The sequence below is a fragment of the Nansenia antarctica genome, assembly GCF_963989245.1.
Source record: "Nansenia antarctica genome assembly, chromosome: 17".
In the NCBI taxonomy this organism is placed as follows: domain Eukaryota; kingdom Metazoa; phylum Chordata; class Actinopteri; order Argentiniformes; family Microstomatidae; genus Nansenia; species Nansenia antarctica.
This window is the reverse complement of record NC_137687.1, coordinates 13,922,144-13,949,255: the sequence shown is the minus strand read 5'-3', so window position 1 is coordinate 13,949,255 and position 27,112 is coordinate 13,922,144. Positions and strand designations below refer to the sequence as shown.

The following is a 27,112-nucleotide window of genomic DNA, read 5'->3' as shown; positions in this document are numbered from 1 at the left end:
CTAAATACAATATAAGTGGTGAGCACAGAGTCTGCCCTGATATACATACTGTAACATAACTAGCCTCAGCCCATCAATTATGTAATTCTATACAAATATAAATGATGGTGACTGACGTGTGTGTGTGTGTGTGTGTTTACTGTCTATTTTGTAATACAGCCTTTTGTCCGCTTTAAGGTGGTGTTAAGTTGAAGGTTGAAGGCAAATTTTTCCGGCACGCTCCGCGCGCACATTATATTCTCCCTCTGGGCTAAGCCCCGGATCTCCTACAATCCTAAATCCGCCTCTGATTGAATTACAGGTTACTCGTCATGTTAGCTAGTGGTTAGCTGACATTTGCTAGCTAGCCACAGCTGGCAGGGTGATAGTGTTCGTTAGCAGAGCAAAATATATCAGAAGTTTAAAAGTGTGCCTTGTTTAATAACTTTGTTCCAGATGGAGACGGATGAGTGTGTATTCTGTGGGAACCAAACATCTGATGACGTGCCGACTGTCAAGTTAACCCAGAAGGGATGTGATGGTATTGTCAGAGCCAATGAACAATGCAATGTAGGCATAACCGTAGTCCCTGGCCAAGTGGTTCATGTAGAATGCCGGAGGAAATTTACCAACCCACAGGACATAGAAAAACAGAAGAAACAGCAGCAAGATATTGAAGCAGGGGTAGTTGGTTGTAAGCGCAGATCATCTGGCCCCTCATTTTCATACAAAGATCACTGTTTGTTTTGTGGGGTGCATGACAGATATTCAGGCAAGTTAAAAGAGTTCAAACTGATTCCTGTCAGGACCAAAGACTTCCAGACCAAATTACTTGAATGTTGCACTAAGCGTTCGGACCATTGGTCTGATATAGTGAGAGGAAGATTGCTATATGTGAATGACCTTCACGCTGCTGACACAGTATACCACAAGTCTTGCAACGGCAGCTTCAGAACTGGAAGACAAATTCCCAAGTGTTTTCAAGATGGCTCAAAAGGGCGTAAATCTGGGAGGCCCCGGTCCCTTTCTCGTGGTGATGCTTTTTTGAAAGTGGCAGACTATCTGCGCCATAGTGATGAGGAGCAGACGACAATAAATGACCTCATCATCAGGATGAAGGACTACTTAGGAGATGATGAGGAGCCATACAGCTTTCGCCACATGAAAGAACAACTTCAGAGTCACTTTGGTTGTGACATTTTGCTCAGTGAGGTAAAAGGAAAACAGAATGTGGTGACATTCCGAAGGACGGCTTCAGCAATTCTCCATGACTTTTTTGAAGGATCCAAGAGCAATGATAATGACAAGGACAGGCTTATTATGGCTGCAGCAGAAGTCTTGAAATCTGACATTAGGTCTGTTGTGCAGGGGAATAGTTCCTATCCAACAAGTCTAGAAATGTCATCAGTGATGAAGACACTGCTATATGTTCCACAGTCTCTGCAACTCTTCCTGCGCACACTATTTGTTGGGAAAGAAAAGGAATTAAAAGTTTGTTCCATCGGCCAAGCCATGATGCAAGCTACCAGATCAAGAGCTCTACTTCCACCACTTCAGCTTGGGGTTGGTGTACAAATGCATCACCACTTTGCATCAACATTTCTAGTTGACAGTCTGTATCACCTTGTGATATTCATATCCAGAGGTACAGATGTTCATATCCAGAGGTACAGATGTATGAAAGAAGTGCTGCAGTAGCTGAGAAACTTGAGGTACGTGGACTCACACCTGGGCACTTCATACAATATGTTGCTGATAATGCTGACCATAATATCCGAACAATTGATGGCCATGGAACGTTCCAAATTCAAAATTCCCTGTTATAGAGGACCGTGACTCTAATATGACAACAAGATGAAACAAGAATTTTTAACCTGGCTTTATCCAATGTTCAGATTTCTGATCTTGAATGTTATGCAAATTAGCACATATTTCATTAGATAATGCCTAATTTGCATATTTAAACATAATATTTCAGAAAACTTGTAATACAAAAAATAGTAGTCTTAATGTAAGTGATTAACTGGGGAAGTTTCATGGTGATATCTATTAGTTAAATTTTTTATCCTATTAACTGGCTGTGTTGCGCCTGGCACAAAAAAACACATTTTCGACCCCTGAATTTACCTTGATCCAATAAATATTAAGACTAAGACTTTTAATATGTTATTTGGTTGTCCCTAGGGATCACAAAAAAACTTGAATGATTACTATTGCAATTTCCCCTGGGTTAAACCCAGTGATGCCGGTAACGCGATACTAAGTAACGCGATACTCTAATCTGAATACTTTTCCCAGTAACGAGTATTCTAACGCGATACTATTTCCAAATCAGTAATCGGATTAAAGTTACTTATTCAAGTGGCTGTGCGTTACTATTGCGTTACTACCTCATAACTTAGGCTAAATGCAGTATTTCTTTGTAATGTTCGATAGTAAACAAACATTTCTCGCGTCTTGGGGAGTGACGTCAGTGCCCACGTTTTCAACACGAGGTTACTATGGAAGGCCATGCCCGCAAAAAACGGCTCTCGACTATCGCGAGATTGCAGCAGAATCGCTCACGTGTATCACCACGCTGATTGCACAGTGTAAACAGAAGCGTAGCCTACACAATGGAGCGAGAACAGAGATATGCGTTAAATAGCTGGAAATATAAGGATTATTTTGAGTTTGTGTCAGCAAAGGATGACAAGAACATAAATGTTGATCATTGATAAACTAAATTGATAACTCACCCAGTTTAGGATTAGGATTATATTAGGATCATATCTGAATGGTCAGGGTAGGTTTTAGGTTTTGTGAAACCACTCCTTGCTAGTTACTGTTAAATAAAGATTATATTTATTTTATTGTTTAAAAACAAGTATTTATGTTGGGTGAGGCAAAGAAAGACTCTTTATTTTGTTGTTTTAAGTTATTGTTTAAAGTTTAATTATGTAATTTAAGTTACTGTTAAAATAAAGTGAGTTTTGGCAAAACCAGTTTTCATTTTTATGTTGCGGGGGGGGGGGGGTCGGGTGCCTAGGCAGCTGCCAATAGTAACTTAAAAAGTAACTAGTAATCTAACTTAGTTACTTTTAAAATCAAGTAATCAGTAAAGTAACTAGATTACTTTTTAAAGGAGTAATCAGTAATCAGTAATCAGAATACTTTTTCAAAGTAACTGTGGCAACACTGGTTAAACCACAGATTGACTGGACTATTATACCCTACCTTCAGATGTGTATGGGTGATAATTAGGGATGTAACGATGCACTCAACTCACGATTCGATACGTCTCACGATACTGGGTTCACAATACGATTTCCTCACGATTTATTTTTTAACAAAATGAGATTGCAGACAAATTATAACTGAAAAATATTATTTTATTTATTTCTCAGACAAAAACTACAAAATATTGTATTTTCTTCGCTTATTTGTACCTACTCATAACCAACAAAATAAGGAGTTATTATACTGCATTGTTTGTTTTTGTTGACATATGGGATGTGTTCAGCTAGGCTTAAATTATCTTACTTTTCTAAAAGTATTTTCTAAATGTATGCTTGCTGATATGTAGTTCTTTAAGCACAACTGAAGACAGGTCATAGAAGTGAGCTATTTGCATGTTAAAACACATTTCCCCTTAGTTTACTTTTTGATGATGACCATGTATGCAGAATCACTTCTTCAACTGCATTCCCAATGTCAATGTATCTAGCTAGTTTAGCTGTACACTTGTGCTGTACACAACACACCACCAACAATGCACACTTACATGCGCAATAACAGTTTAATGTTAAAGCCCAACAACATGGATAGATAACCAGCATGCTAGCTAGTTAGCCTAGCTACATGCATAATCGAGATTGGAATCGTCACATAGTATTGATAATGAACTGCATCGCGATGCATCATTACATCCCTACCAATTATCATCATGCAAAGTAATCCGTTTCAGTTTAATGGGCCAAATATCCTCGATTTTGCCATTGACCTCAAGCAAGGCCTTAAATAGCTTCCATCAGCCATCGATTGACAAGATTATTAGGTCAGTCCATGTCCGCTCATAAAAAAGTCTCTCAGTTGTAAGCCTGGTTATGAATCTAACATGCTGCTCACAATCTGATGACATCAGCGCTTTAGAGAAGGAAAAGAAATGCTTCTTAAAGAGATTTATGATGGCCAAGAAGGGCTGCTTCCACAATGCCTTGAAGACATCAAGGCATTCAGCAAGGAGAGGTCCACGCTCGCTGACATGCAGGTGGGACGCATAGATTTCTCTCACAACATACTTCTAACTAGAATCCATTGCCTGTTGATTGTGTGTAAAACACTACAGAACAAGGGTTTCTTTAAAAAATCAGTATTTATTAGCTATATTACATCAATCATTATATTTAATTGTAGGTGAGAATTGGTTCCAACTATTAACTTATTTGTAGCATGGACGGGTAAAAGCAATATGGCAGAAACTAATGGCTGAACCTATCAATCAGTAGTCATTTCAGATCACTGAAATGATAAGTGCTATTTCAGAGTATTCAGACGGGGCCAATTACACCCTCCGTGCCCTCTCTGAACAGGTGAGCCATCTGTTTAACACCCGGTCACCGTTGAAATTTTGAACTGAAGGTTAGTTGTTAATTAGTTTTTATTTGCCAATCATGAAATGTACATAAAAAGGTATTATCAATGCCATATGTCATACACTTACATGGGCTGTCGAGGAATGAGCACACAATAAAATCATAGGATTTATTTCCGTTGTGATCCTCTGGAGTTGTATGTGTGTGCTTGTGCATGTGGGGGGAGGGGGGGGTTGAGGGTAGGAAAGGAGGGTAGGGTAGGGAGTTGGAGGGTAGGAAGGGGGGAGGAGGGGCAGGATGGCAGGTCATGCAGGGTTTACAGGCACATCAATACAATATCATTATGTATCATTCTAATATCAATATCAACAAATACAATAACATATAATTTTGGGAGCAAACTAATCACATGATGCGAGGTCCCTACTCTATTCAAAAATATTGGTTGTTTCTTTACTGCTTTTTTAAAACTGCTCTCTGATTCGAGGAGCTTTAAGGAGAAAGGAAGTGTGTTCCATTCTATAGTGGCAGTGAATAGAAATGTGTTTTGCCCATGATTGTTTTGCATTTAGGGACAACAAAGCCTGTAGAGCTACCTCTGGTTGCATAGCCATGAATGTTTCTGAAACACACAAAATAATCAAATACATACTGGTGAACGTCCTTGTGCACAATGTTATGAGTGAGTCCCAATTTAAGTTGAATAACTCTTCTCTCAACCGAGAGCCAATTTATTTGCCGAAATACAATGGGGCTGATGTGGGTGCGGGGGCAGCGTTAATATAACCCACTATGGCTCACTAGGTATGAATTTATCTGTTCATGAATTATTTTCTCTACAACTTTAGACAGGACGCTTAAGATTGAGATTGGTCTATAATTACTTTTCTCAAGCCTGCTACCTTTCTCATAGAGCGGTGTGACTCCTGCAGACTTGAATTCAAGAGGAACCTTTCCTTAATCGATCGAGAGAGCGTGTCTTTAATTAGATGTGCTACAGCAGGTGAGATTACACTCTGCTGCATCCTTTAGGAAACAAGCGGGAATATGATCTAAACCTGTTGCTTTGTTGTACTTTAGCTGACTTGGCTTTTTATGAACCATATCCTCTGTGACTCTGTTGAAAGAGAATGAGTCAGCTTGCAACCCCTTTTGCAGGTAGTGATTCCAAAACTCGGTTTCACCAAAGAGACCTGAGTGACAGGTGAGGTCCTTTACTAGACTGTCTGCCACAGATGTAAAATATGAGTTCAGACACTCCGCCACTTCACTCTTAACTGAAGTGATTTGACCATCAATTTCCAGGGTAAGACCACTGGATTTGGTTTTTTTAAACGGTTGCTGTATCCTAACTCTTTTAAAGTTTTCCACAATTTGTTTGGGTCATTTCTGTGTTCATTTACTTTTTCATAGTGGTCTTGAGCAACCCTGCTCACTTCATTTCTTAAACGTTTCTACTGCGTAAAACTGGTGTAAGAGTCTCTAGGCACAGAGGGAGGTCGACACAGAGGAACAGCTGATGAGACTTGGTTATTTCGTCCTGCACAGCTCAGCCACGCCACTGACGGGCTGAGCGTGTCTTTTCAAACAATAATAATAATTGGCTTCGGGACTCGCTTGCGGTGACTTCAAAGGCTCTGACTTCCCCTTTCGGGACTCTCTTTGCTGGCGTGCTGTCTCTCTCTCCAACTCTCTCGGCAGGTTTTCCCCGCCTCCTTCACTACTCCCGGGGGAACAAACACACAGGTTAAATAGACCAGTAGGACAACGAGTCTGATCACTGACACCTGTCCGTAATCAGACCGTCATCCATCCCCCACCAACAGTCTGGCTCCCTCTGCAGGCCAGAACGCGCCATGCTCCCCACAACTGGACTCATCCCTGGTCTTCTTAAAATTTGCAAAACTTTGCCTAATTAATTCTACAATACCATCAGTCATCCAAGGCTCTGTCCTCTGTTTGATTCTGGTCACCTTGATTGGGGCTAACTTATCCACCACTTTTAAGAAAAGGGTGTAGCAGATTCAGGCACAGAGGGAGGTCGACACGGAGGTACAGGTCTGGGCACTGCCCGTTTATTTAACTGTCCCCACACAGGACAAAAATAATAAGTCAGAAATAAATAACATTCAGCAGTGATTTAGCACTCTGCGTTGGGGTGTCTCTGTTCTCTGTGTCTCTGTTCTGCTCTTTCAGCCCTCCAGTCTACTCACGCCCCGCTCGCCCGTCACTGTCTCAAGGGAAACAAACACACACAGGTTAAAAACACCTGTGCCAATCAGCTCCACCATCCCCACTCCACCACAGTCTGGCTCCACCTGCAGGCCAGAACGCGCCATGCTCCCCACAAAGGGATACCCAGGCTTCATCAACATCTTGACATTTAAATACGGCTGACCAGTCAACTTCATTCAAGCCCTCCACAAGAGCAGCTTTGCTAGAATGTTTCAAGGACCTGGTTTTCTGGGTATTATGACACTTAAAAACATTTCTCAGTTTCTTTCCGGTTGCATTGATCATGGAATGGTCACTGATTGTATATTCTATCACTCCGCTCAGGGGTGCAAACTTGTCACCTTTCTGCTAAATTAGCAGTTTTTACTTCAAAATAGGTCATCCACGTGAATCCTGTAGATTCGAAGATTAGAAAATAATATTTTGTGGGGGGGGGTCTACGTCTCATCCAAGTCACATGATCACTATTCTTCTAACTAATCTTCCTGTCTGCTAAACACCTGCTAAATTGCAGGTGTTAAGGTCAGGGCTGCACACGCATTATTGTTAGACCACCGTTAGTGCTAGCGATATCCATTTAGCACCATTAGTACTAGCGCTTTCCCCCCCCCCTAAGGTTAGCCCCACATTGATCAGTTTGCACCCCTGCCACTATTGCTGATCCTGGTCCTATCTGAAACAAGAATTAGATCTAGAATTGTTTGAGTAGAAGGGGTAATTTGTGTGGGTGCATTAATTAGTTGATGAAGGTCACAACAGTTTGCTAAAGTTTTCAAATGCCTTGAAGATGGGAGTGTCCTTTTTCAGAATGTCTGTATTCATATCCCCCAAAAGGATGACCTCAGCCTTTGAGAAATCAATACAATTTGAGCTGTTTCCTCTAGCAGTTGATAAAAATTGCTCTGATTTGGGGGACGATAACATGCGCCCACTAATGTGTTCGTTAACTAGATTTGTTCTAACATTAAAATCAATATTGGATCTGACATCCCTCCGGTATGTGTCCCCTAATTGCGGCAAAGTGTTCAAGTTCTATTTCTGAGTCGGTTATTGAGCTATCGAGCCAAGTTTCACAGCAACAGATGACCTTACTCTGGCTGGAGATTAGGCGGAGTCCGTGGATCTTGGGCAGGAGACACCGAGTGTTGAGGTGGATCAACCGAGTGTTGAGGTGATGATCCCCTGGAATCGCACCTGTCGCCATTGTCAGCTGGACTTGATGACACCACCATGCTCTTTGTGACTGTGTCTTGAATGGCCAAAAACATCACCCTGGTCAATATTTTAACCTATAGCTGGCTCCTCCAATCGGATTTTATTCTCTTCATCGCACTGAACTCGCGCTGACATGCTGGACAGTGGACAGTGGAAGGACTGAGATCAGCTCCACCACCATCAGGAGGTTGGGGAAAGTCTTCTGACGATCCGGGTCAAGAAGAAAATCCCCCCATGCCCTGGCTTGTCGTCTCGGTGTCAGGGACTTGAATAGGACTTTGGCAAGCTGGCCATTTGTGATGCTTGCCACTGCGATCCAGCACCTCGGCAAAGTGGTCAGTGACCGTTTGGAGGATGTCAGCGCCGTAGTGGGCCTGGTCGTTGTCCTCGTCTGAGGGCAGCTCCCTTGGATCCACAAGCTTGGAAGCTGCCTGCAAAATTTCACAGGTCTCAACGTCCTTGAAGCGCTTACGCAGACTTTCTTGGACTGTGTCCAGCAGCTCAGTCGTCACCATGTGAAATAAAAGGCAGTACAAATGACAGGGTCTGGTGAAAGAGGTCGGGAATCGTGAAGTCGCGGCAATGAAAAAAAAGCTAGCAGCTAACAACTGTTTTCATTCAGATTGATTTTCTTTGGTATTTGGTTTGAGGTGTACCAAAATTCAAATACGCATATCTTCATCTTCAGATTTCAATGTATGACACATAATTTGAAAGTTTACAATCTGCACTTTCCTAATCTGTAAAGAAATGAAAAATCACTTTGCCCTACTTGGGGACCAAAACACCAGACCCTGTCACAAATGTGCTTGTTAAAGCTAGCCAAGGGCTCAGCCGTCCGGAGACAATGAGTCACTTAATTAGCCGACCATCCAAGTACTAACATAGCCTAGCAAGGGACCTAGTTATAACCCGAGGAATAAGATAACCCGAAGAATTATTGTTGAGGTAGAAAAGCTTCAACAATCCCAAAGAATTGTGAGCACACAGTCTAGCTACAAGTACAAATCATCACATTTTTCCAATTCTTCAAAAACATTATAGGGGGGTCTTCAGCGAAAGGTACACAAGAGTGCTGTTATGTCTGCACACTGGGTTTAGCAGTGATGCAGCGAAGGCAATGAGCTTCTCAACGCCGTTCTGCATCTGTGACAGCAAGTGCATCTCGAGGGGTCGACCGAGTCGACTGAAAGAAAACCTCTCAGGTTAAAATATGGGCATGTCAGTGAGCATGTGGTCTTAGTCAGAATTCCCTCAAACGTCCCCTATGCCAGAAAACATAATGTGCAGTATGGTAGTAATATCTACAAACCAAGCAAACATCCCTTCTAAACCAATGAAAGCCGTTTCTGTGGAAGTGTACACATTGCTGAGTGATGTTGAGCAAGTGGGGCTGAAATGGGCTGAAAGCCAAATCATTCCATTCCCTTGACTTAGTTTTTGCTTTGCATTCTTGGTACCTCCCTTTGGTTGTTTAAGTTTGACTGCCTTTGATCTGTCTCTGACATCACTAATGAACAATTTGGGGAAGAATGACCCTTTCTAATTGGCCATAGGAGGCATGAGACTGGGTCACTCCACCAAGTGATCTTTTTTGTCGAAAAGAAACAACAGTGGACTTGTGTTCAAGAGATAGGGTTCCCACGGGTCCTTGAAAGTTTGTGAATTTGAGAAGAAATCAAGGTCTTAAAAGTTTTGGAAAATAGACATGGGTCATTGAAAGTGCTTGAATTCCCCTCTCTTTAGCTCGTCAACTAGTAAATAAGTCTCTGTATTGCTTAACTTTACACATATTTCACAATATATTGTTTTGCTGTGCTGTGGTAGAGAAGGCAAGAGACCATCTAGAGTTCACACATTCAAGCCTCTTGTTGTCTGTGAGCGGATAGTTCCCATTATATAAATTCTCATCTAGATCTGTCTCAAACTATGCCGTGTTGGGTCCTTGAATTTGAGGGAATTGAGTCTTGAAAGTCCTTGAAAGGTGCTTGAATTTGATGTTTCAGAAGGTGTGGGAACCCTGAAGAGATTTTCTATACTTAAGTCGCAGTCCAGTCAACTTCAAATGCTCTGATTTCAGCTACACACTATCCCTTGGTAACAATTAACTACTATGTGACATTATTTCTTTCTTTCAAAATTGTCACAATGCATTGAATTGAAAACCGCTTTATCTCATGCCTACATTTATCCAGAAAACAGAGCTACAGACTGGCTGGGCGTGGTAATATATACATGTAGGCCTATGTATTTTCTACATATTTATAATTACCGAACACATGATATCGGGAAAAACAACTACTACTAGACGGCTGCATATTAACCATATTAACAAATTAAGCTAGCATTCATATGACCTAAATGGTAAATGGACTGACTTATATAGCGCCTTATTCCAAAGCGCTTTACAATGGCCTCTCATTCACCCATTCACACACACATTCACACACCAATGGCGGCAAGCTACCATGCAAGGCCCCGGCCCACTGATTGGGAGCAATTTGGGGTTCAGTGTCTTGCCCAAGGACACCTCGACATGTGGCCAGCCAGGGTTCGAACCACCGATCTGCCGACCTTGCAATCATTGGGCTCTAGGTCCTGTGCCACAGCCGCCCCACTACCTCTCTAGCTCTACCTCTATGTGAACAAAATGCTTGCTAGCTTTATGCCCAGCTAAAGTAGCATCTGCAAAAACGCTTCTCTTCTCAAATCGACCATTAAGGATGGCTAGCTATCAATTTCCATGAATCCTTCTGTTGATGCACTCTCCTGGTGAAGCACCCTCAACATTCCATTACATTCATGCCTCCCTGTAATTAATTAAACTGACCTGTGATGCGAACTAATGATGAGTTGATAACATCACAATTACACTTATCACATGGCTATTCAAAGCTGCTTGGGTTAGGCTTTTAACCAGAGTGGACATTTTTTTTAATGTAGGTAGAATACCAACGTTGTATTGATCCACCTGGATCTCCTAATCCTGCTTGTTGCAGTCATGGGAGAGATTAGAAAACTGATCAACACTTATTTGGCAGATGTTAATGAGTGACAAGGATGTAAGGTCAGGTCGCACTAGGCAAAAAAGACCGATTCAGACTCTTCTTTTCATTGGACACAGCCATTGTATAGATTTGTTATACTTTGGTGGTGCTAATATCATCTGCCTTGGTCCAAATGTAAATACAAATGATATAAATCCAGTTTTCACTGGACTTCCCCTTTTAAGTGTTTAGTTACAAACAATGAATTGGCGGAAACAGATAACTTCTCTCCTCTCTGTTTTTCTTTTCCCCTTGAATCAACATGTTTTCTCCATTTGACAGAGTACCAGCAACTGAGCTCTTTTGATGAAGTAAGTTGCATTGCTGAGGAGTGAGGTAGATGAGTTTCTCCTCAAGGGCAGGATAGGGGTGACGGAAACTCAGCGTGTGCTGAATCAGACAAGCCATGAGGATGAAACATGCACCCCACACATGCATCAACATGTCAATAAGTTGATATAGGGTTAAGTAGAGAACAGAGGCTATCTTAAATGTGGATTTTAGGCATGAGTTTCAAACTGTTGATAGATGTTTATATACATATAGTCAATATACTGTATTAAATGTCTCATGCTTAATGCTGTATTATAAAATAATTCTAGCAACCATGTAAGTACCTTGTTTGTCAAAGAACACTCAGAATACTATCTTATTATTACATTATGATACAACACTTGCCATAACCATTTGGGAGATGTCACTGTATGTATGTACAGTATGTCTATGGCCAAAATCTTTGGTCAGTCTATCTATGAGAATGCATTTTCTATGTATGAGAATGTATTTATTACCACAACAACATATGTTTGATTCTTTCATGTTAAATAATTAATACAAATACAAACAGAGGAATTGATTACTGTTGCTATATTCATAACCACATTTCTAAACATGTGTGCTTTCTGCCTTTAGCTTGCTCTTTTCATTGTCATTTCTCTTTTGAGAAATGTGTAAAACACATTTATGGAGATTGATGGAATGTGGCTATGGGTTGCCACATTCATCTGGTGGGAAATGTCCCCATTGAGAAATCCTTTTTTATTTTTTTATTTTTTTGTGATTAAACTTTTTTTATTGCATTTTCAGTATTCAAAAATACTTCACAGATCTTTTTTGTTTGTTTGATATCAACCGATTACTCAAATAACAGTTCCACTGTTATGAATATTGATTTGGTCAAACATAACACATGTTGGATGTTTTGTACCAACTGCTATAATATTCATGTTCAACAATGTAGGACTGCTGCAAAGCCAACAGAGATATCCCTTTAGATGATACAGCCCTTGTATACAAACACAGGTTGCTGAGGACATGACAACCGTTGGTTGCAAGTCCCTGTTGCAATGAAGTTAATTATTCCTGTTGAAATGCAATGGATGCCACTGTGCCCTATAGGTCACATTTGACATTTCAAACGGGAAGCAGACCTGGACGCAAAGGTCAGCTGTCACAAAGCCTTTATCTCCACAGGACTAACTGTTGGCTCTTTTTAAAAACATGATGGACTACATTGACTCAAAATATATCTGTTTTTCAACCAAACGTCATCAACAACACTGAGTACCGAATACCAAAGATTGATGATCCCGTTTGCCAGGGATGTATCTGTACTGTAGCCGGGTCAATGCTATCATCTTCAATAGGTGGTGAGGAAAAAGACGACAACAGACCACAGATGACTTGGTTTCCAAACGGTGGTGGAGGGGTTTATATGGATGCTTCTGTTTATGCAGAGTAACATCGCTAACATCAGATACTCACAAAACATCTCATACGTTTCTAAAGGTTTGAGACATTCTGGGAAAAAAGCCTTGGAGGACTTGTACATGTAATAATTTATAAGAGGCAAAATGTTAGTATTATGACTAAATTGTGGCATATGAATAGAAAAGCTATTACAGATATCCTCATCATTTCATATGCCACAAGAAAAAAGGTGATATAAAACATACTTCTATGCTTGAGAAGTGTCTCATCTACTGTATATTGCTCAACCAAAACCAATCAGTCTGGTGTAAAAACATCTTCTGTAATTCACCCACGACAGCTGGACAATTCCACTCCAAAAGAGTATGTGTATGTAGGAAGTATAAATAACAGCTTCCAAATATAGAACTGCATTTGAAACTTCCTGCTAAATTCCTGTTCAAACTCGATGTAGGGGGCCCCTTGCCACTTGGAAAAACCCTGTCCACAGATTAAAAGCCACAGATGCACACACAGACACACACACACACACACACACACACGAGGTCCTTGTCACTCATCACATCCACACTACTGCACCGGACATCTGTCCTCCTTGTCATATTAAAGTAACTGACGCTTTGGCGGCACCCCCAAAATAAAACAGAGAGGGTGAAAGAGTGAGAATGGAAAGTGAGGGCCCCTGCTGTACACCATCGGTGAAATAATTAGCCCCTGGTTGATCTGGGCTCTCTCACGGGATTCCGCTGTGACACATTCAAATGAGTATTGGCAGTTTGAGACACCAGCTGTGCCTCCTACAGTGAGCTACTGTACTGTGCCATGCCCTGCCCATGGAGTACAACAACAACAACATTGCCACTGTATGTGTTGTGTCAATGTGTTTGCTTATTAGAATCTGTCTGACTCTTTCTGTTAGAAATGATAGTAACACAGTAAACATAGCCTGTCAAAATGTTACCCTCTTACAATTTCGGTTGCTTTAATCGGTAAGTGATGCAGTTGGCATTGAGTGATCCTCAAAAGTTATTCTGAAAGGGGTTTGAGGTGTGGTGTTGCAGGTCCCACGTTAGCGTGCCTCCACTCACTCAAGGGGCGCTAAAACAATGTTGTTACGATATTGTATTTTATCTTTACCTGTTCTTTTTACTGTTTTCCCCTGCTTTTATATTCATTCTATGCTTGTATATGTTTTTATATATGTTGTTATATTCACTTTGTGTTCTTATTCCTGTTGTAAAGCACTTTGAGCTGCATTTCTTGTATGAAAGGTGCTATATAAATAAAGCTTTACTTACTTACTTACTATACACACACACACACACACACACACACACACACACACACACTCAGCTTGTAGTCAGTGCATCCTCCATTCTCCTCTGTCCACTGTACCTATCCGAAAAAAGAGAATCAAAAACATTTCAATAGAGTCTGGTCGTTGACTCACTCACACACACACACACACACACACACACACACACACACACACACACACACACACACACACACACACACACACACACGCAAGCAGGGGGTAGTGTCTTTGGTGCAGATTGGGCACCACACAGTGAGCTCTGAGCTCTGAGCATTGTTCATTCCTGCTCTGCAGTAAGACAGCAGCGGCCACACCCTGTGTGTTAGTACATCTCTGTGTGTGTGTGTGGAGCTCCCACTGTGCCAGTCTATACTGCACGGCTCCGTTCTAGCTACCTAGCTGATGGGAAGTACCATACGAGGCTAGCAACCCTTGCCTGAGAAGCTCATGCCCCTCGGCACTGCGTCTCTCCCTCCTAGTCTCATTGGTCCAATCTAGAGTATATCCCTCTTTTTTTGTATTTGCACTTAGTTATTATTAACCTATTAGTAATGGATGTAGATGGAGAAACCTGGAATCAGTAACTGTTTGGAGTCTTGAAGATATTATCTGGGCTATATATCTAAATAAGTACACTGAGCAAACAATAATCTGTGGCCCGTCATGCCCATCTGTGTGTTATCTATAACTGACATGGAAGGTTTGACGGTCCTCTCTAGCGCCCCCCTCTGCATTTTTCACAAACTGCCAATCAAAGTAGTCAAATAGCATAATGTAGTGTATTTATTTGGTCAGGTACTACCGTTCTAGCCATTCGTCCGATAGAAAAACAACTTAAAACAAGGCGTTATCATAAATAAATGTTATATTAATAATGTTAAATTAATTCAAGTTATTATTTAAGATAAATGTCGACGACAAATTCAATGGCATACAACAATTAAGGGAAAAGAGAGCGCACAGCGCAGACAATTTAAGCAAGGTGCTGGCAACGAAACAAAATCCAATTAACGGAAGTAGAAGCCGCACACTCAAGTTCCACATGAGTTTCAACGGTTTCAGCCGTAGCCTTTGTCTTTTAAGACTTGACAAAGGCTACGGCCTTTGTTGCATCTGGAACTTGAGTGTGCGGATTTTACTTCTTTTAATTAGATACAACAATTAAACCACACACAGCATTCTAATTTAGAACCAAAGACGAAAAAGAAAGAAAGAAAAGAAAAAAACAGAATAAAGAAAAAACAATACACTTTACCTACTAAAAATACAATACATACAATATCCTAGAGTGCTGATATGGCCTGTTTCTTATGCTGTGGAGGAGGTCAAGCTAGGAATGTGCTCTTCAGCCACTATGTTGTCCTACAGGGAGCGTAGAGAACTACCTCCTAAAAGCAGGTTTTCAGCAAGTATAGTTTTTAAATCGTCATTAGTTGAGGTCAGGTGGGATGCGGATCCAAGATTCATGCTTTGTTGATGTTGGTCAGCCGTAAAACTAGTTCCTGACGGGGGTGGAGGAGTTTCCTTTGACAGTCTTCTTCATATGATGGTAGTTGGGCAGAATCTTCATGAGGAAATCTAGCTGGAGTGTCTGAGGCTGCACAAGGAAAAATACATCGAATAAACATCCGAAACATGAACGAACTCCTCTCCGACAATTGACGCATTGACATTGACACATTACGATACTATCAGTTTCACAAGTGTGTGCGGTTCTTTTTGCTAGTGGTTTAAAGCTGTTGGAATATCCTCTATTTCCTTCAGGATGAGGAGGTAAGGGAAAGGCATTGTGGAGACTAACCTGTGGCCTCTCGGTCTGCACACGCCTCATGCAGTTTGACCCATAGATGACTGTGTTCTCTGGGATGACTTCACATGTGTTCACCTGGCAACACGCTCCGACGATACAGCCACTGGTGAGGATGACGTTCCTACCCAGGTCAGCTGGGAACACAGAGCCGAGGTTGAACATCGAACACAAATGAATCATTGAGAAGAGGGTCTTGTGGCAGACTTACTCAGAAATGACAGCTGGAGGGTATGTACCCTGAACACAAATATAAACGCAACACTTTTGTTTTTGCTCCAAGTTTTCACGAGTTGAAATCAAAGACCTAAGACTTTTTTTATGTACACAAAAGGCCTATTTCTTTGCATTGCGCTGTGTGATAAAACTGCACATTTTAGAGTGGCCTTTTATTGTGACCAGCCTAAGGCACATCTGTGCAATAATCACGCTGTGTAATCAGCATCTGGATATGCCACACCTGTCAGGTGGATGGATTATCTCAGCAAAGGAGAAGTGCTCACTAACACAGATTTAAACACATTTGAGAACCCAATTTGAGAGAAATAGGCCTTTTGTGCACATAGAACAAGTCTTAGGTCTTTGATTTCAACTCATGAAAAATTGGACCAAAAACTAAAGTGTTGTGTTTATATAAGTGCAGTCCATTTATATACATGGCCCTCCGTAAATAGTGGCACAGTTTTTCTTATTTTGGCTCTATACTTCAAAGGTTTGGATTTGAAATCAAACAATTAGTATGAAGTAAATGTATAGAATTTCTGCTTTTATTTGATGGCATGTGTACATATTGTTTTACCATTTAGAAATGACAACACTTCCGTACATAGTTACGCTATTTCAGGGCACAGATTAATATAATGTCCAAATTAAGCCATCTTCATCTTCAAACATTGTTGTTTGTTTTGAGGTTTACACTTTTTGGCTCTGAAACACTGCCCAGTTGCTATGGCAATATGTTTGAGGTGGTATACTACATACGTACTTCCTGTATGATCAATGACTGTGGACGCCTTTGCTTGTACTCGAGCAGACAAGATGTTGCTGCCGTTAGCAGTTACACCATCAATGACGACAAGTAAGCCAGTTCGAGTGCTCAAACCATAACACCCCCTCTTATTACCTTTGGTGCCCTGAAACAGGTGGCCTATCGATACAAAAGTGGTGTCATTTCTAGATGGTGAAACCAACACAAATGCCCTCAAATAAAAGATGAGAATCTCTACTTTAATCTCATACTAATTGTTAACTTTTTACAAACATTTGTAAGTAGTATAGAGCCAAAAGAAAAAACTACTTCACTGTCCCATTACTTATGGAGGGCATTGCATAATTGTAAATGTGCAGACATCATGCATGTTGAAACATCATTTTCAGTCAAATACCATACCTTTGGACTCAATTACATTGTTGTCACCAATCTTCAAAGCTTGTGATACTTGAGTTGGTTAAGGTTTTAACACCGCCAGACATACAGAACATCATAATAATAATAAACCTTTGTTCTGGGTTGACACATTCACTAATCTCTTCTGTAATGTCCTTTTGCTATCAATCATTTCATTAATCAATTAAACAACACCTGCAGTTTATGGCCCTCTAAAATAGCACAGCATCATGCTGTGCATGACGCCCTAATCTACAATGACCCATCACTGTAATCACAAGCAAATAGAAGGATACCACAGCCAACTTCAAACACATTGTTGATCCCAATCGTCATGGTCTTGGGTTCGACTCCTTCAGTGTCAGGCATGATGTTTTCTGGATAACTAAAGTTGAATGCAAACATAGACAAATCGTTAGTTTAGAATGATAAGGTTCTATCTCCGTTTAGGGCAGTTCAGAGATATTGAGCGTCAAAGTGTTTACATTCCATTATGTTTTGTGAGATGGAACCTTTGTATTTTATGAATTACTAACTAAAAAATGTCAACATTTAAAAAAATAACACCACACAGACACCTAATGGATCAGATTATGTAAAAAACTCAATTATGACAAAAATGGAGATAGAACCCTATCATTCTATCGTCACGATATAGCAGAGGTGCCATACCTGTTAATGATCAGAGCCTGTTCCTCTATCAGATTGCCCTCGCCAATGACAATAGGACCTGCCTCTGCGATGATCCGGGCTTTGGGGTGGACTACTGTCCTTGGTCCTGTCAAAAAGAAAACAGAGCATGTTTAATAACCAAGCAACCCTATGGCACTACAGCCATGGTTAGATAGTCCTGTAAGTCTGTGCAAAATAAACTGTTACTGTTATGAAGGCCCACAATTTAGAGCCAGTTTAGTTTCCCCGAATCAGCCCTATTTTGCCCCTGTTATTTCCTTTATTATTTTCCATATTATTCATGTACGTTTTCATGAAGGTGTATGTATTGTTATTGTAATGTTTATGTATATGTTTAATGACGTGGTATATCCGGGGTGTGTCCGTGACCCGGATGCTGTGTCCGGTTGATATATATAGGGACGGAAGTGCTCTGTGCGTCAGTGTGACGAGAATCAGAGTGATGAGAGTAACGAGAGAGAGAAGAAGCAGAGAGAACGAGAAGTCGATCTAAGATGGCGGAGTCAGTAACACGCACACCGTGCTGAAGCTGAAGACCTGAAGAGTGATTATTGAGTTCACAACTGTGATAGCCCGTTTAGCTGTGTTCCCGTTAGCCAGCCTTGCCAGCAGCCGGCTGCTAACGTTGGACCAAGCGAGACCCAAGCTGGACAGAGCCGTCGCCTCCACGAGTGGATTGCGACCGACCGCTGACTCCACCGGAGCTTACCGTGGACCCCCGGACCTGAGCCCTTCACACCTCGTCGTGGACTACGAAGAAGCCCCTTTCCCTTCGAGTTGCTACGTCACCCCCCCCCTTTGTCTGCTACCTTCCTCGAAGCACATGCGAGCTCCAACCAGGCCTCAACGCGCTCCTTTCAGTCCGGGACTCTAAGCCTGTTCAGGCCAGATACTGTGAGTGAGTGAGTGTGTGTGTGGCCGGCGGGGAGGGAGTATATTTGGGATGTGTATAATTTGTATAAATAAATGTGTTTGTTCATATGGGATACCGTTACTGTGTGTTTAGTCGTCTGTTAGCTAATGTTAATGCTAATGCTAATGCTAATGCTAATGCTAATGCTAACGATAGTACTGCTAGTCTAAAGGGTTGCTGGCGCCCCCTGCCTGTATCCTCCTACACTGCCTATTTAGCTCAGAGTTAGTTAGATAACCAGCCCTTCCTAAATTCTACAGTCCTTTTAGCTACTCCCTGGTTACAATTGGTCCTTCGAGCCGGATAGGTTGTGTAGTGATAGCATGGCTGAGCGCAGCCAACCAGACAAGACAGTTACCCCCCCTTCTCCGCCCCCTGAGCCAGAGCCACGACCACAGAGAGTCCCGCGGTTGCCTCCGAGGTTACAGGAGTATGAGCTTGAGCTCGAAAGCTCACTGAGTGGTAGCGAGGAGCGCACTCCACGGGATACAGTGGTCGGAGAGGCCGAGGTGTCCGCCGGCGCGCGGGTGGCTAGCACCGAGACAGCCCTCAAAGAGCACCAGCCTGAGGATGAGATGGCAGAACAGCAGGGTTTTGCCGTAGAAACGGAAGAGCAGGAAGGAGAGGCCCGGTCCGACAGCGCCTGCGGGCGGAAGAGGGAGGGCCTCAGCCTTAACGATCTGCCTCCCAGTACGGCGCGCTCGAGACCTAGCTCCTGCCGTTCAGTGGCTTCCTCCCGGTCCAGGGTTTCCGTGGGCAGTTCTGCCTCTGGGGCGGATAGCCTGCACTCCAGAGGGAGTAGTGCCGCGCTGTCAGAATGTATGCGCCAACAGGCCGAGATGGCGTTAGAGCGGGAACGCCTCCAGTTCGAGCGTGAACGCCTCCAGATGGAGGGGGCGGAACGCGCGGCGGAGAGGCAGCGCCAGGAGGCGCTAGAACGTGAACGCCTCCAGATGAACGGAGCGGAACGTGCGGCGGAGAGACAGCGCCAGGAGGCGTTAGAGAGGGAACGCATCCAGTTCGAGCGCGAGCGCCTCCAGATGGAGGGGGCGGAACGCGCGGCGGAGAGGCAGATGGCGAGAGAGCAACTGCACGCGGAGAAGATGGAGGAAATGATGCAGACCATGCGCGACGTGTGCATCAGCAGAGCTCCGTCGGCCCGTAGCTCCAGAGCATCATCCGCACGGCCCTCTCGAGTGCCATCTCCTGAACCCCCCGCCGATGGCTCCATGACCCCCGCCATGACTGTCCAACTACAGGCCCAGCTGACCACCTGGAAAGAAGAGGACCAGGGACCCGACTGCTACGCGGCCCAGAGGGAGCCAGCGTCGCTGCCCGGGAGGGGAGCCATTTCCCAAGAGCGTAGCACACCCCTAGGTCCTCCAGTGAACCAAGAGGCATGCAGGCCGGACACCCAGACCGTCACTCCAGCCCCGATCATCCACTACAGGATGTTTCCCCAGGTGGAGGGACCCAAGTTCCCCTTCTTCAAGGACGAGGACAGGAGCCAGTATGTGGAACTACGCATCTGCCTAGACACGCTCTTGGACGACTCCTGCTCAGAGTCCTACAAATATGCGATTCTCCTTCAGCATGTGAGGAACCCCAGAGCCCACAACATGGTTCTGGCCCATGCCTCCGCACCGACACCTTACACCAGAGCGCTCGCCGACTTGGATGCCCGCTACGGTCGTCCCTGGAACCACGCCCTTGCTGAACTGCAAGCCCTCGAACAGCAGGCCCCCATCAAGGATGAACGGGCGCTAGATGACTTCGCGCTCCGCGTGCACACCTTGGTTGGAATGCTGAAGACGCAGGGCCCAGCTGGCGCCAGCGAGATCAACAGCACCTCCAACGTAGAGCGGCTGCTCCGCAAGATCCCACGCTTCCGGCAGGAGAGGTTCCGGCGACAGCAGCGCGTTCGTAACCCCGGGAAGTTGGGTCTGAGCATGGCTGCCTTCGCGGAGTTCCTACTGGAGGAAGTGCATGACACCAACGTAGACGCCATGGGTTACGCTGAGCCGAAGAAGGAGAGGGAGAAGGGAGACCGCTGGGACAGGCCGAGCTCGAACCGAGGACGCCCAGTAGGAGTGCTGCACACGGAGGAGGAGCCTCGGAGAGAGAGGAAAGCCCGACCTGAGGGAAAGGATTCCTCTCAACCCCCTCAAAAGGGACGGAGAGGTCCACCGCCATGTCCGTACTGCACCAGCGAGCACTGGTTCAATGAGTGCAGTGACTTCAACAACCTGAGTACCGAGGCCAAGCAGAGGTGGCTCGAGGAGAACAAGAGGTGCTGGAACTGTGGGCGCGACCATCTGGCTAAGAACTGCACCTTGAGGAGAAAGTGCAACCGCTGTGAGGAGGTCCACCTCAACATCCTACACGAGGTCTCCCTCGCCAGGTCCACGGAGGGCACCAGAAGCCCTAGGTCCGGTAGCGCACCGGAAGAGGAAACACCTGTCTACTATCTAGACCCAACCCAGAGCAGCGGCTCCAAGGTCCTACTGAAGGTGGTGAAGGTCCGACTGCACCACAACAACGCTGTGTACGACACGTACGCCGTTCTAGACGACGGGTCGGAACGGACCATCCTCCTCCAGGAGGCAGTGCGCCAGTTGGGGCTCCACGGAACTGAGGAGAAGCTGACTCTGCGCACGATACGTCGCGACCTGAAAGAGGTCACCGGGGCGAGAATCAACTTCTCTATCTCCCCGGCGGGGCGGCCGTCGGATAGATATCGGCTTCAGAATGTCTTCACCGCAGACCAGCTAGCGCTCTCCCGCTACGACTACCCCCTGGAGAGATTACGCGCAAGATATTCCCACCTACGGCGAGTAGACCTACATCCGATAGAAGGAGCGGAGCCAACCCTTCTCATCGGCTCGGACAACGCTGCACTGATCGTGTCGCTCCGTCCTCCGCTGAGAGGACCACGAGGCTGCCCGATGGCTGTTAAGACTGCGCTTGGGTGGGCCCTCCAAGGCGCTACCGAGTGGAGAGATAGAGACGGGAGAGCTACGTCATCCCTCCATGTCCGCACCGAAGAAGTGCAGACCATCAACTGCCTTCACACCAGTGTGGACTCCATGAATGCGGCGCTACTAGACAACGTCCAGAAGCTGTGGACGCTAGACGTTGCGCCCTACAAGAATGAGAAGCTCTACGTACGGTCAAAGGAGGACGTCTACGCCCTAGACCTCCTTAAAGCAAAGACAGTGCGTATCGAAGTCCAGGGCGTGAAGAGATACGTCACACCACTACTCCGAAGAGAACCCATGCCAGAGTTTCGAGTATCCCCTCGAACCGTCCTACAGTGTCTGACCAGCACTGAGAAGCGTATGAGGAAGGACGAGGTCCTTGCTGCTTCTTACAGAACTGAGATGAAGAAACTGACGGAGTCCGGTCTGGTGAAGAAGCTTGAGCCAGCCGAGGCGAACCAGAGTGCCGAGTCTTGGTACCTCCCGCACCACAATGTTCACCACAACGGGAAGAACCGAGTGGTCTTCAACTGTAGCTACCAGGTGGGGAAGCTCAACCTCAACCACTATCTTCTCCCTGGTCCAACCTTGACCCCGGCCCTCTTGGGAGTTCTGGTGCGCTTCCGTCAGCAGCCGATCGCAGTCAGTGGTGACATTAAGCGAATGTTTCACCAGGTCAGGATGTTGGAGGAAGACAAGCCACTCATGAGGTTTCTCTGGAGAGAGGACCCGAGCGACCCCGACCCCTCTATCTACCAGTGGGAGGTGCTACCCTTCGGGACAACCTGCAGCCCCTGTTGCGCTACCTATGCGCTACAGACTCACGCCGCGCAGGAGACGGCACCTCCTGGAGTGTTTGACGCCGTCCATAAGAGCTTTTACGTGGACAACTGCCTCCACAGTTCGAAGACAGCCACGGAAGCCCGTCAGCTAGTCCAGGACCTGCGTGCTCATCTCCAGGAGGGTGGATTTGAGATCTGCCAGTGGGCCAGCAACGACCCGCAAGTCATCAGAGACCTCCCGAAGGAGGCCACCTCGACCAGCAGCGAGGCTTGGGTCTCTCACTCACCAGATGATGCTCAGGAGATGACGCTCGGACTTATCTGGCAGTTCCAGACCGACACTCTACGTTATCGCAATAAGCCTGCCAAGCCCCAACGCGTCACGATGAGAACGATATACAGCACTCTAGCGAGCCAGTACGACCCGCTGGGATATATCGCTCCCTTCACGACGATGGCCAAGGTGCTTGTCCGGGAGCTGTGGGCCCAAGAACGAGGATGGGACGATCCTCTGCCTCGTCACCTAGAAGAGAAGTGGAAGGCCTGGGAGCAGGAACTTCCCACTCTCCAGCACATCAAGCTGCAGCGGAGCTACTTCCCTCCCTCCACGGACCTAGAGAGGAGTGTCATCACGCTACATGTATTCTGCGACGCCTCGGAGATGGCGTACGGGTCCGTGGCATACGTCAGAGCGGCAGAGCTTGGAGGTGAAGTCCACGTCTCGTTTGTCCTGGCACGTTCCCGAGTGGCGCCGAAAAAGCAACAGTCCATCCCAAGACTGGAGCTGTGTGCTGCCCTGAACGGCGCGCAACTGGGAAGGTTCCTGCTCGACGAGCTCCAGCTACCTCTGATGAGCGTCACCATGTGGTCCGACTCAACTACCGTCCTCCAGTGGTTGAAGTCCAGCTCATGTCGGTATAAGGTGTTCGTGGGCACCCGAGTCGCAGAGATTCTGGAGTTGACTGAGGTGAACTGCTGGCGTTATGTAGACACCAAGAGGAACCCTGCTGACGTCATCACGAGAGGGGCAACTCTCCAGGATCTGGCTGAGCCCCACCTGTATCACACGGGACCAGACTTCCTACAGGAGCGGGAGTCAGAGTGGCCATCCACGCCGGCGTTAGCCGAAGACAGAGAGGACAAAGAGCTGCGTAAGACGTTGTTCTGCGGAGTCACCCAGGTCGTAGACCCTGAGACTACTCCAGGAGAGGAGTGTGAGACGCTCGAAGAGCTGCAGAAGAGGATGTTCTGCTCCAAGGCCGGTCTACCCCTAGATACTACGCTCAGCGCCGAAGATTACACCGCGGCGGAGCTCCTGGTGCTGCAGAGTGCCCAACAGGATGCCTTCTCCCGAGAGCGGGAGTGTCTCGAGAAAGGGAAGCCGATCCCCTCGGACAGTAGACTCCGCGGCTTAGCTCCAGAGCTCGACGGTGTTCTCATTCGCGTGGGTGGCAGACTGCGCCGCGCTCAAGATCTAGACCTAGACACGAAGCATCCCATCGTGCTTCCCCCTAAGCATCAGGTCACCAGATTGGTCATCAAGCACCATGATGACAAAGTGCAGCACGCGGGTGGAGAGCGTGTCTTCGCGGAGGTACGACGGAGATTCTGGATACTCCATGGACGGGAGGCGGTACGGAGATATCAAAGGTCCTGCTCGGACTGCCAGAGGTGGCGAGCCACGCCGCTGCAGCCCATGATGTCCGATCTGCCCGAGGACCGGCTGCGACTGAGACAGGCTCCGTTCCACTCTACTGGGGTCGACTGTTTCGGGCCACTCCTAGTCCGAAACCGGCGAGCCTCCGAAAAGCGGTGGGGCATCATCTACACGTGCCTGACGACGAGAGCAATGCACCTTGAAGTTCTGCACCAGCTCACAAGCGACAGCTTCCTCATGTCCTTCAAGAGGTTCACCTCCAGGCGAGGGACCCCTAAGACCCTCCGGTCGGACAGAGGCACCAACTTCGTCGGTGGTGAGGCCGAGCTGAGGGCGAGCTACGCTGCGATGACTGAGGAGGCCCGTGACAGACTCGCCTCCCAGCAAGTGAAGTTTGAGTTCAACCCCCCAAATGCTCCACACTTCGGGGGAGCCTGGGAGCGGGAGATTCGCTCGGTAAAGAACGTCCTACGTACCATTCTCGGACAGAAGGTGCCTACCGATGAGGTACTCGGGACTGTACTAGCAGAGATTGAGGGCATCTTGAACTCCCGGCCCCTAGGCTATACCTCCAGTGATGTAGCAGATCTGGATCCCATTACGCCCAACTTCTTGCTGATGGGACTGCGGATGAAAACTAGCTTTCTGGCTAACTCTGGCGTATTTACAATTTATTTTTGTTTTATTAATATGCACTGTCCCTTGAATAAATAAATGAATCTGAATCTATGGGGCGGCGAGACTCTGCACTGCCTCAGGTAGTCTACGACCCTGCAGAGCTCACCGGAAGAAGATGGTGGAGGCACAGCCAGGTGCTCGCGGACCAGTTTTGGAGGCAGTTCATACTGCACTACCTGCCGACCCTGCAAGTCAGGCAGAAGTGGACGAGGGAGAGAGACAACTTGTCCGAAGGTGCCGTGGTACTGGTGATCGACCAGTCCCTTCCACGCGCCGCCTGGCAGACGGGCAGAGTGACCAAGGTCCTGCCGGGTCCGGATGGAAGGGTGCGGACGGCCATCGTGGACGTTGGTGGTCGCACTTACACCCGACCTGTGGCACGCCTGATTGAGCTCCCTCAAATTACGAAGGACACTATCACCTCCTACCTCACGCTGCTAGAGCAGCCTAGCCAGTGTGCCTTCCCTAGTTAAATGAAACCGAGGGTTTCATGGGGCGGCTGTTATGAAGGCCCACAATTTAGAGCCAGTTTAGTTTCCCCGAATCAGCCCTATTTTGCCCCTGTTATTTCCTTTATTATTTTCCATATTATTCATGTACGTTTTCATGAAGGTGTATGTATTGTTATTGTAATGTTTATGTATATGTTTAATGACGTGGTATATCCGGGGTGTGTCCGTGACCCGGATGCTGTGTCCGGTTGATATATATAGGGACGGAAGTGCTCTGTGCGTCAGTGTGACGAGAATCAGAGTGATGAGAGTAACGAGAGAGAGAAGAAGCAGAGAGAACGAGAAGTCGATCTAAGATGGCGGAGTCAGTAACACGCACACCGTGCTGAAGCTGAAGACCTGAAGAGTGATTATTGAGTTCACAACTGTGATAGCCCGTTTAGCTGTGTTCCCGTTAGCCAGCCTTGCCAGCAGCCGGCTGCTAACGTTGGACCAAGCGAGACCCAAGCTGGACAGAGCCGTCGCCTCCACGAGTGGATTGCGACCGACCGCTGACTCCACCGGAGCTTACCGTGGACCCCCGGACCTGAGCCCTTCACACCTCGTCGTGGACTACGAAGAAGCCCCTTTCCCTTCGAGTTGCTACGTCACCCCCCCCCTTTGTCTGCTACCTTCCTCGAAGCACATGCGAGCTCCAACCAGGCCTCAACGCGCTCCTTTCAGTCCGGGACTCTAAGCCTGTTCAGGCCAGATACTGTGAGTGAGTGAGTGTGTGTGTGGCCGGCGGGGAGGGAGTATATTTGGGATGTGTATAATTTGTATAAATAAATGTGTTTGTTCATATGGGATACCGTTACTGTGTGTTTAGTCGTCTGTTAGCTAATGTTAATGCTAATGCTAATGCTAATGCTAATGCTAATGCTAACGATAGTACTGCTAGTCTAAAGGGTTGCTGGCGCCCCCTGCCTGTATCCTCCTACACTGCCTATTTAGCTCAGAGTTAGTTAGATAACCAGCCCTTCCTAAATTCTACAGTCCTTTTAGCTACTCCCTGGTTACAGTTACCAATAGTCACATCTCCTCTGATCTCACTCTCCACACACACAACTGCTCCAGCTGCAACTTTGGCACTGCAAGAAATACAAGGAAATTGTGATTATTGATTATTGATATTACTGTTGGTCATAAAAATATGATGTGATGGGTGTCACCCCTGATGGAGCTAGCTGGAGTTAGCTAGCAAGTATGGCTACTTCTGGCTTAGAAATGACAATAGCAGCTTTATAATTGGATAACAAAACAATAAGAGATTGTAGCAGCATTATCCAGAATGATTTAGGTCTAAACTGTTGGAAAGACTTTGTAGCAGAAATGTAGAAATGTACCTTTTCTGTGTCATCTGTTTAGTGTTTGGGTCCGTCATCCTGCAGCAGCTAGCTAACAGTCGTCACTTGATTATAATTCCTGAAAAGAGCAGATTGATTGTTGATGTCTGGAACACATCGAGACTGTGACACTACTCCTCTCTGCTGGAGAGGTACTGGTAGTGCAGAAATTAACTATTCTCTGCCTCTATTCTGTCTCGATGCTTTCCTTGTCTACTTTCTTTAATTTTAATTAAATGTAATTAAACATTCTTTAATATCCTGCTTTCTGCAGTGATGGACTGACTGGACTGAAACAAAGA

General features: G+C 45.7%; 1 protein-coding gene across 1 annotated transcript; it reads right to left on the bottom strand.

Moving 5' to 3' along the window:
- Nucleotides 1-15,289: 15,289 nt before the first annotated feature.
- LOC308172287 (dynactin subunit 6-like) lies at nucleotides 15,290-26,848 on the bottom strand (the record flags this gene model as incomplete). Its single annotated transcript, XM_080547190.1, has 7 exons — nucleotides 15,290-15,675; nucleotides 15,880-16,022; nucleotides 17,276-17,323; nucleotides 17,569-17,657; nucleotides 17,945-18,050; nucleotides 26,491-26,555; nucleotides 26,811-26,848. The coding sequence occupies 7 exons, from the start codon at nucleotides 26,846-26,848 to the stop codon at nucleotides 15,574-15,576; spliced, it is 591 nt and encodes a 196-aa protein (XP_080403316.1). The 3' UTR covers nucleotides 15,290-15,573.
- Between the last annotated feature and the right edge of the window lie 264 nt (nucleotides 26,849-27,112).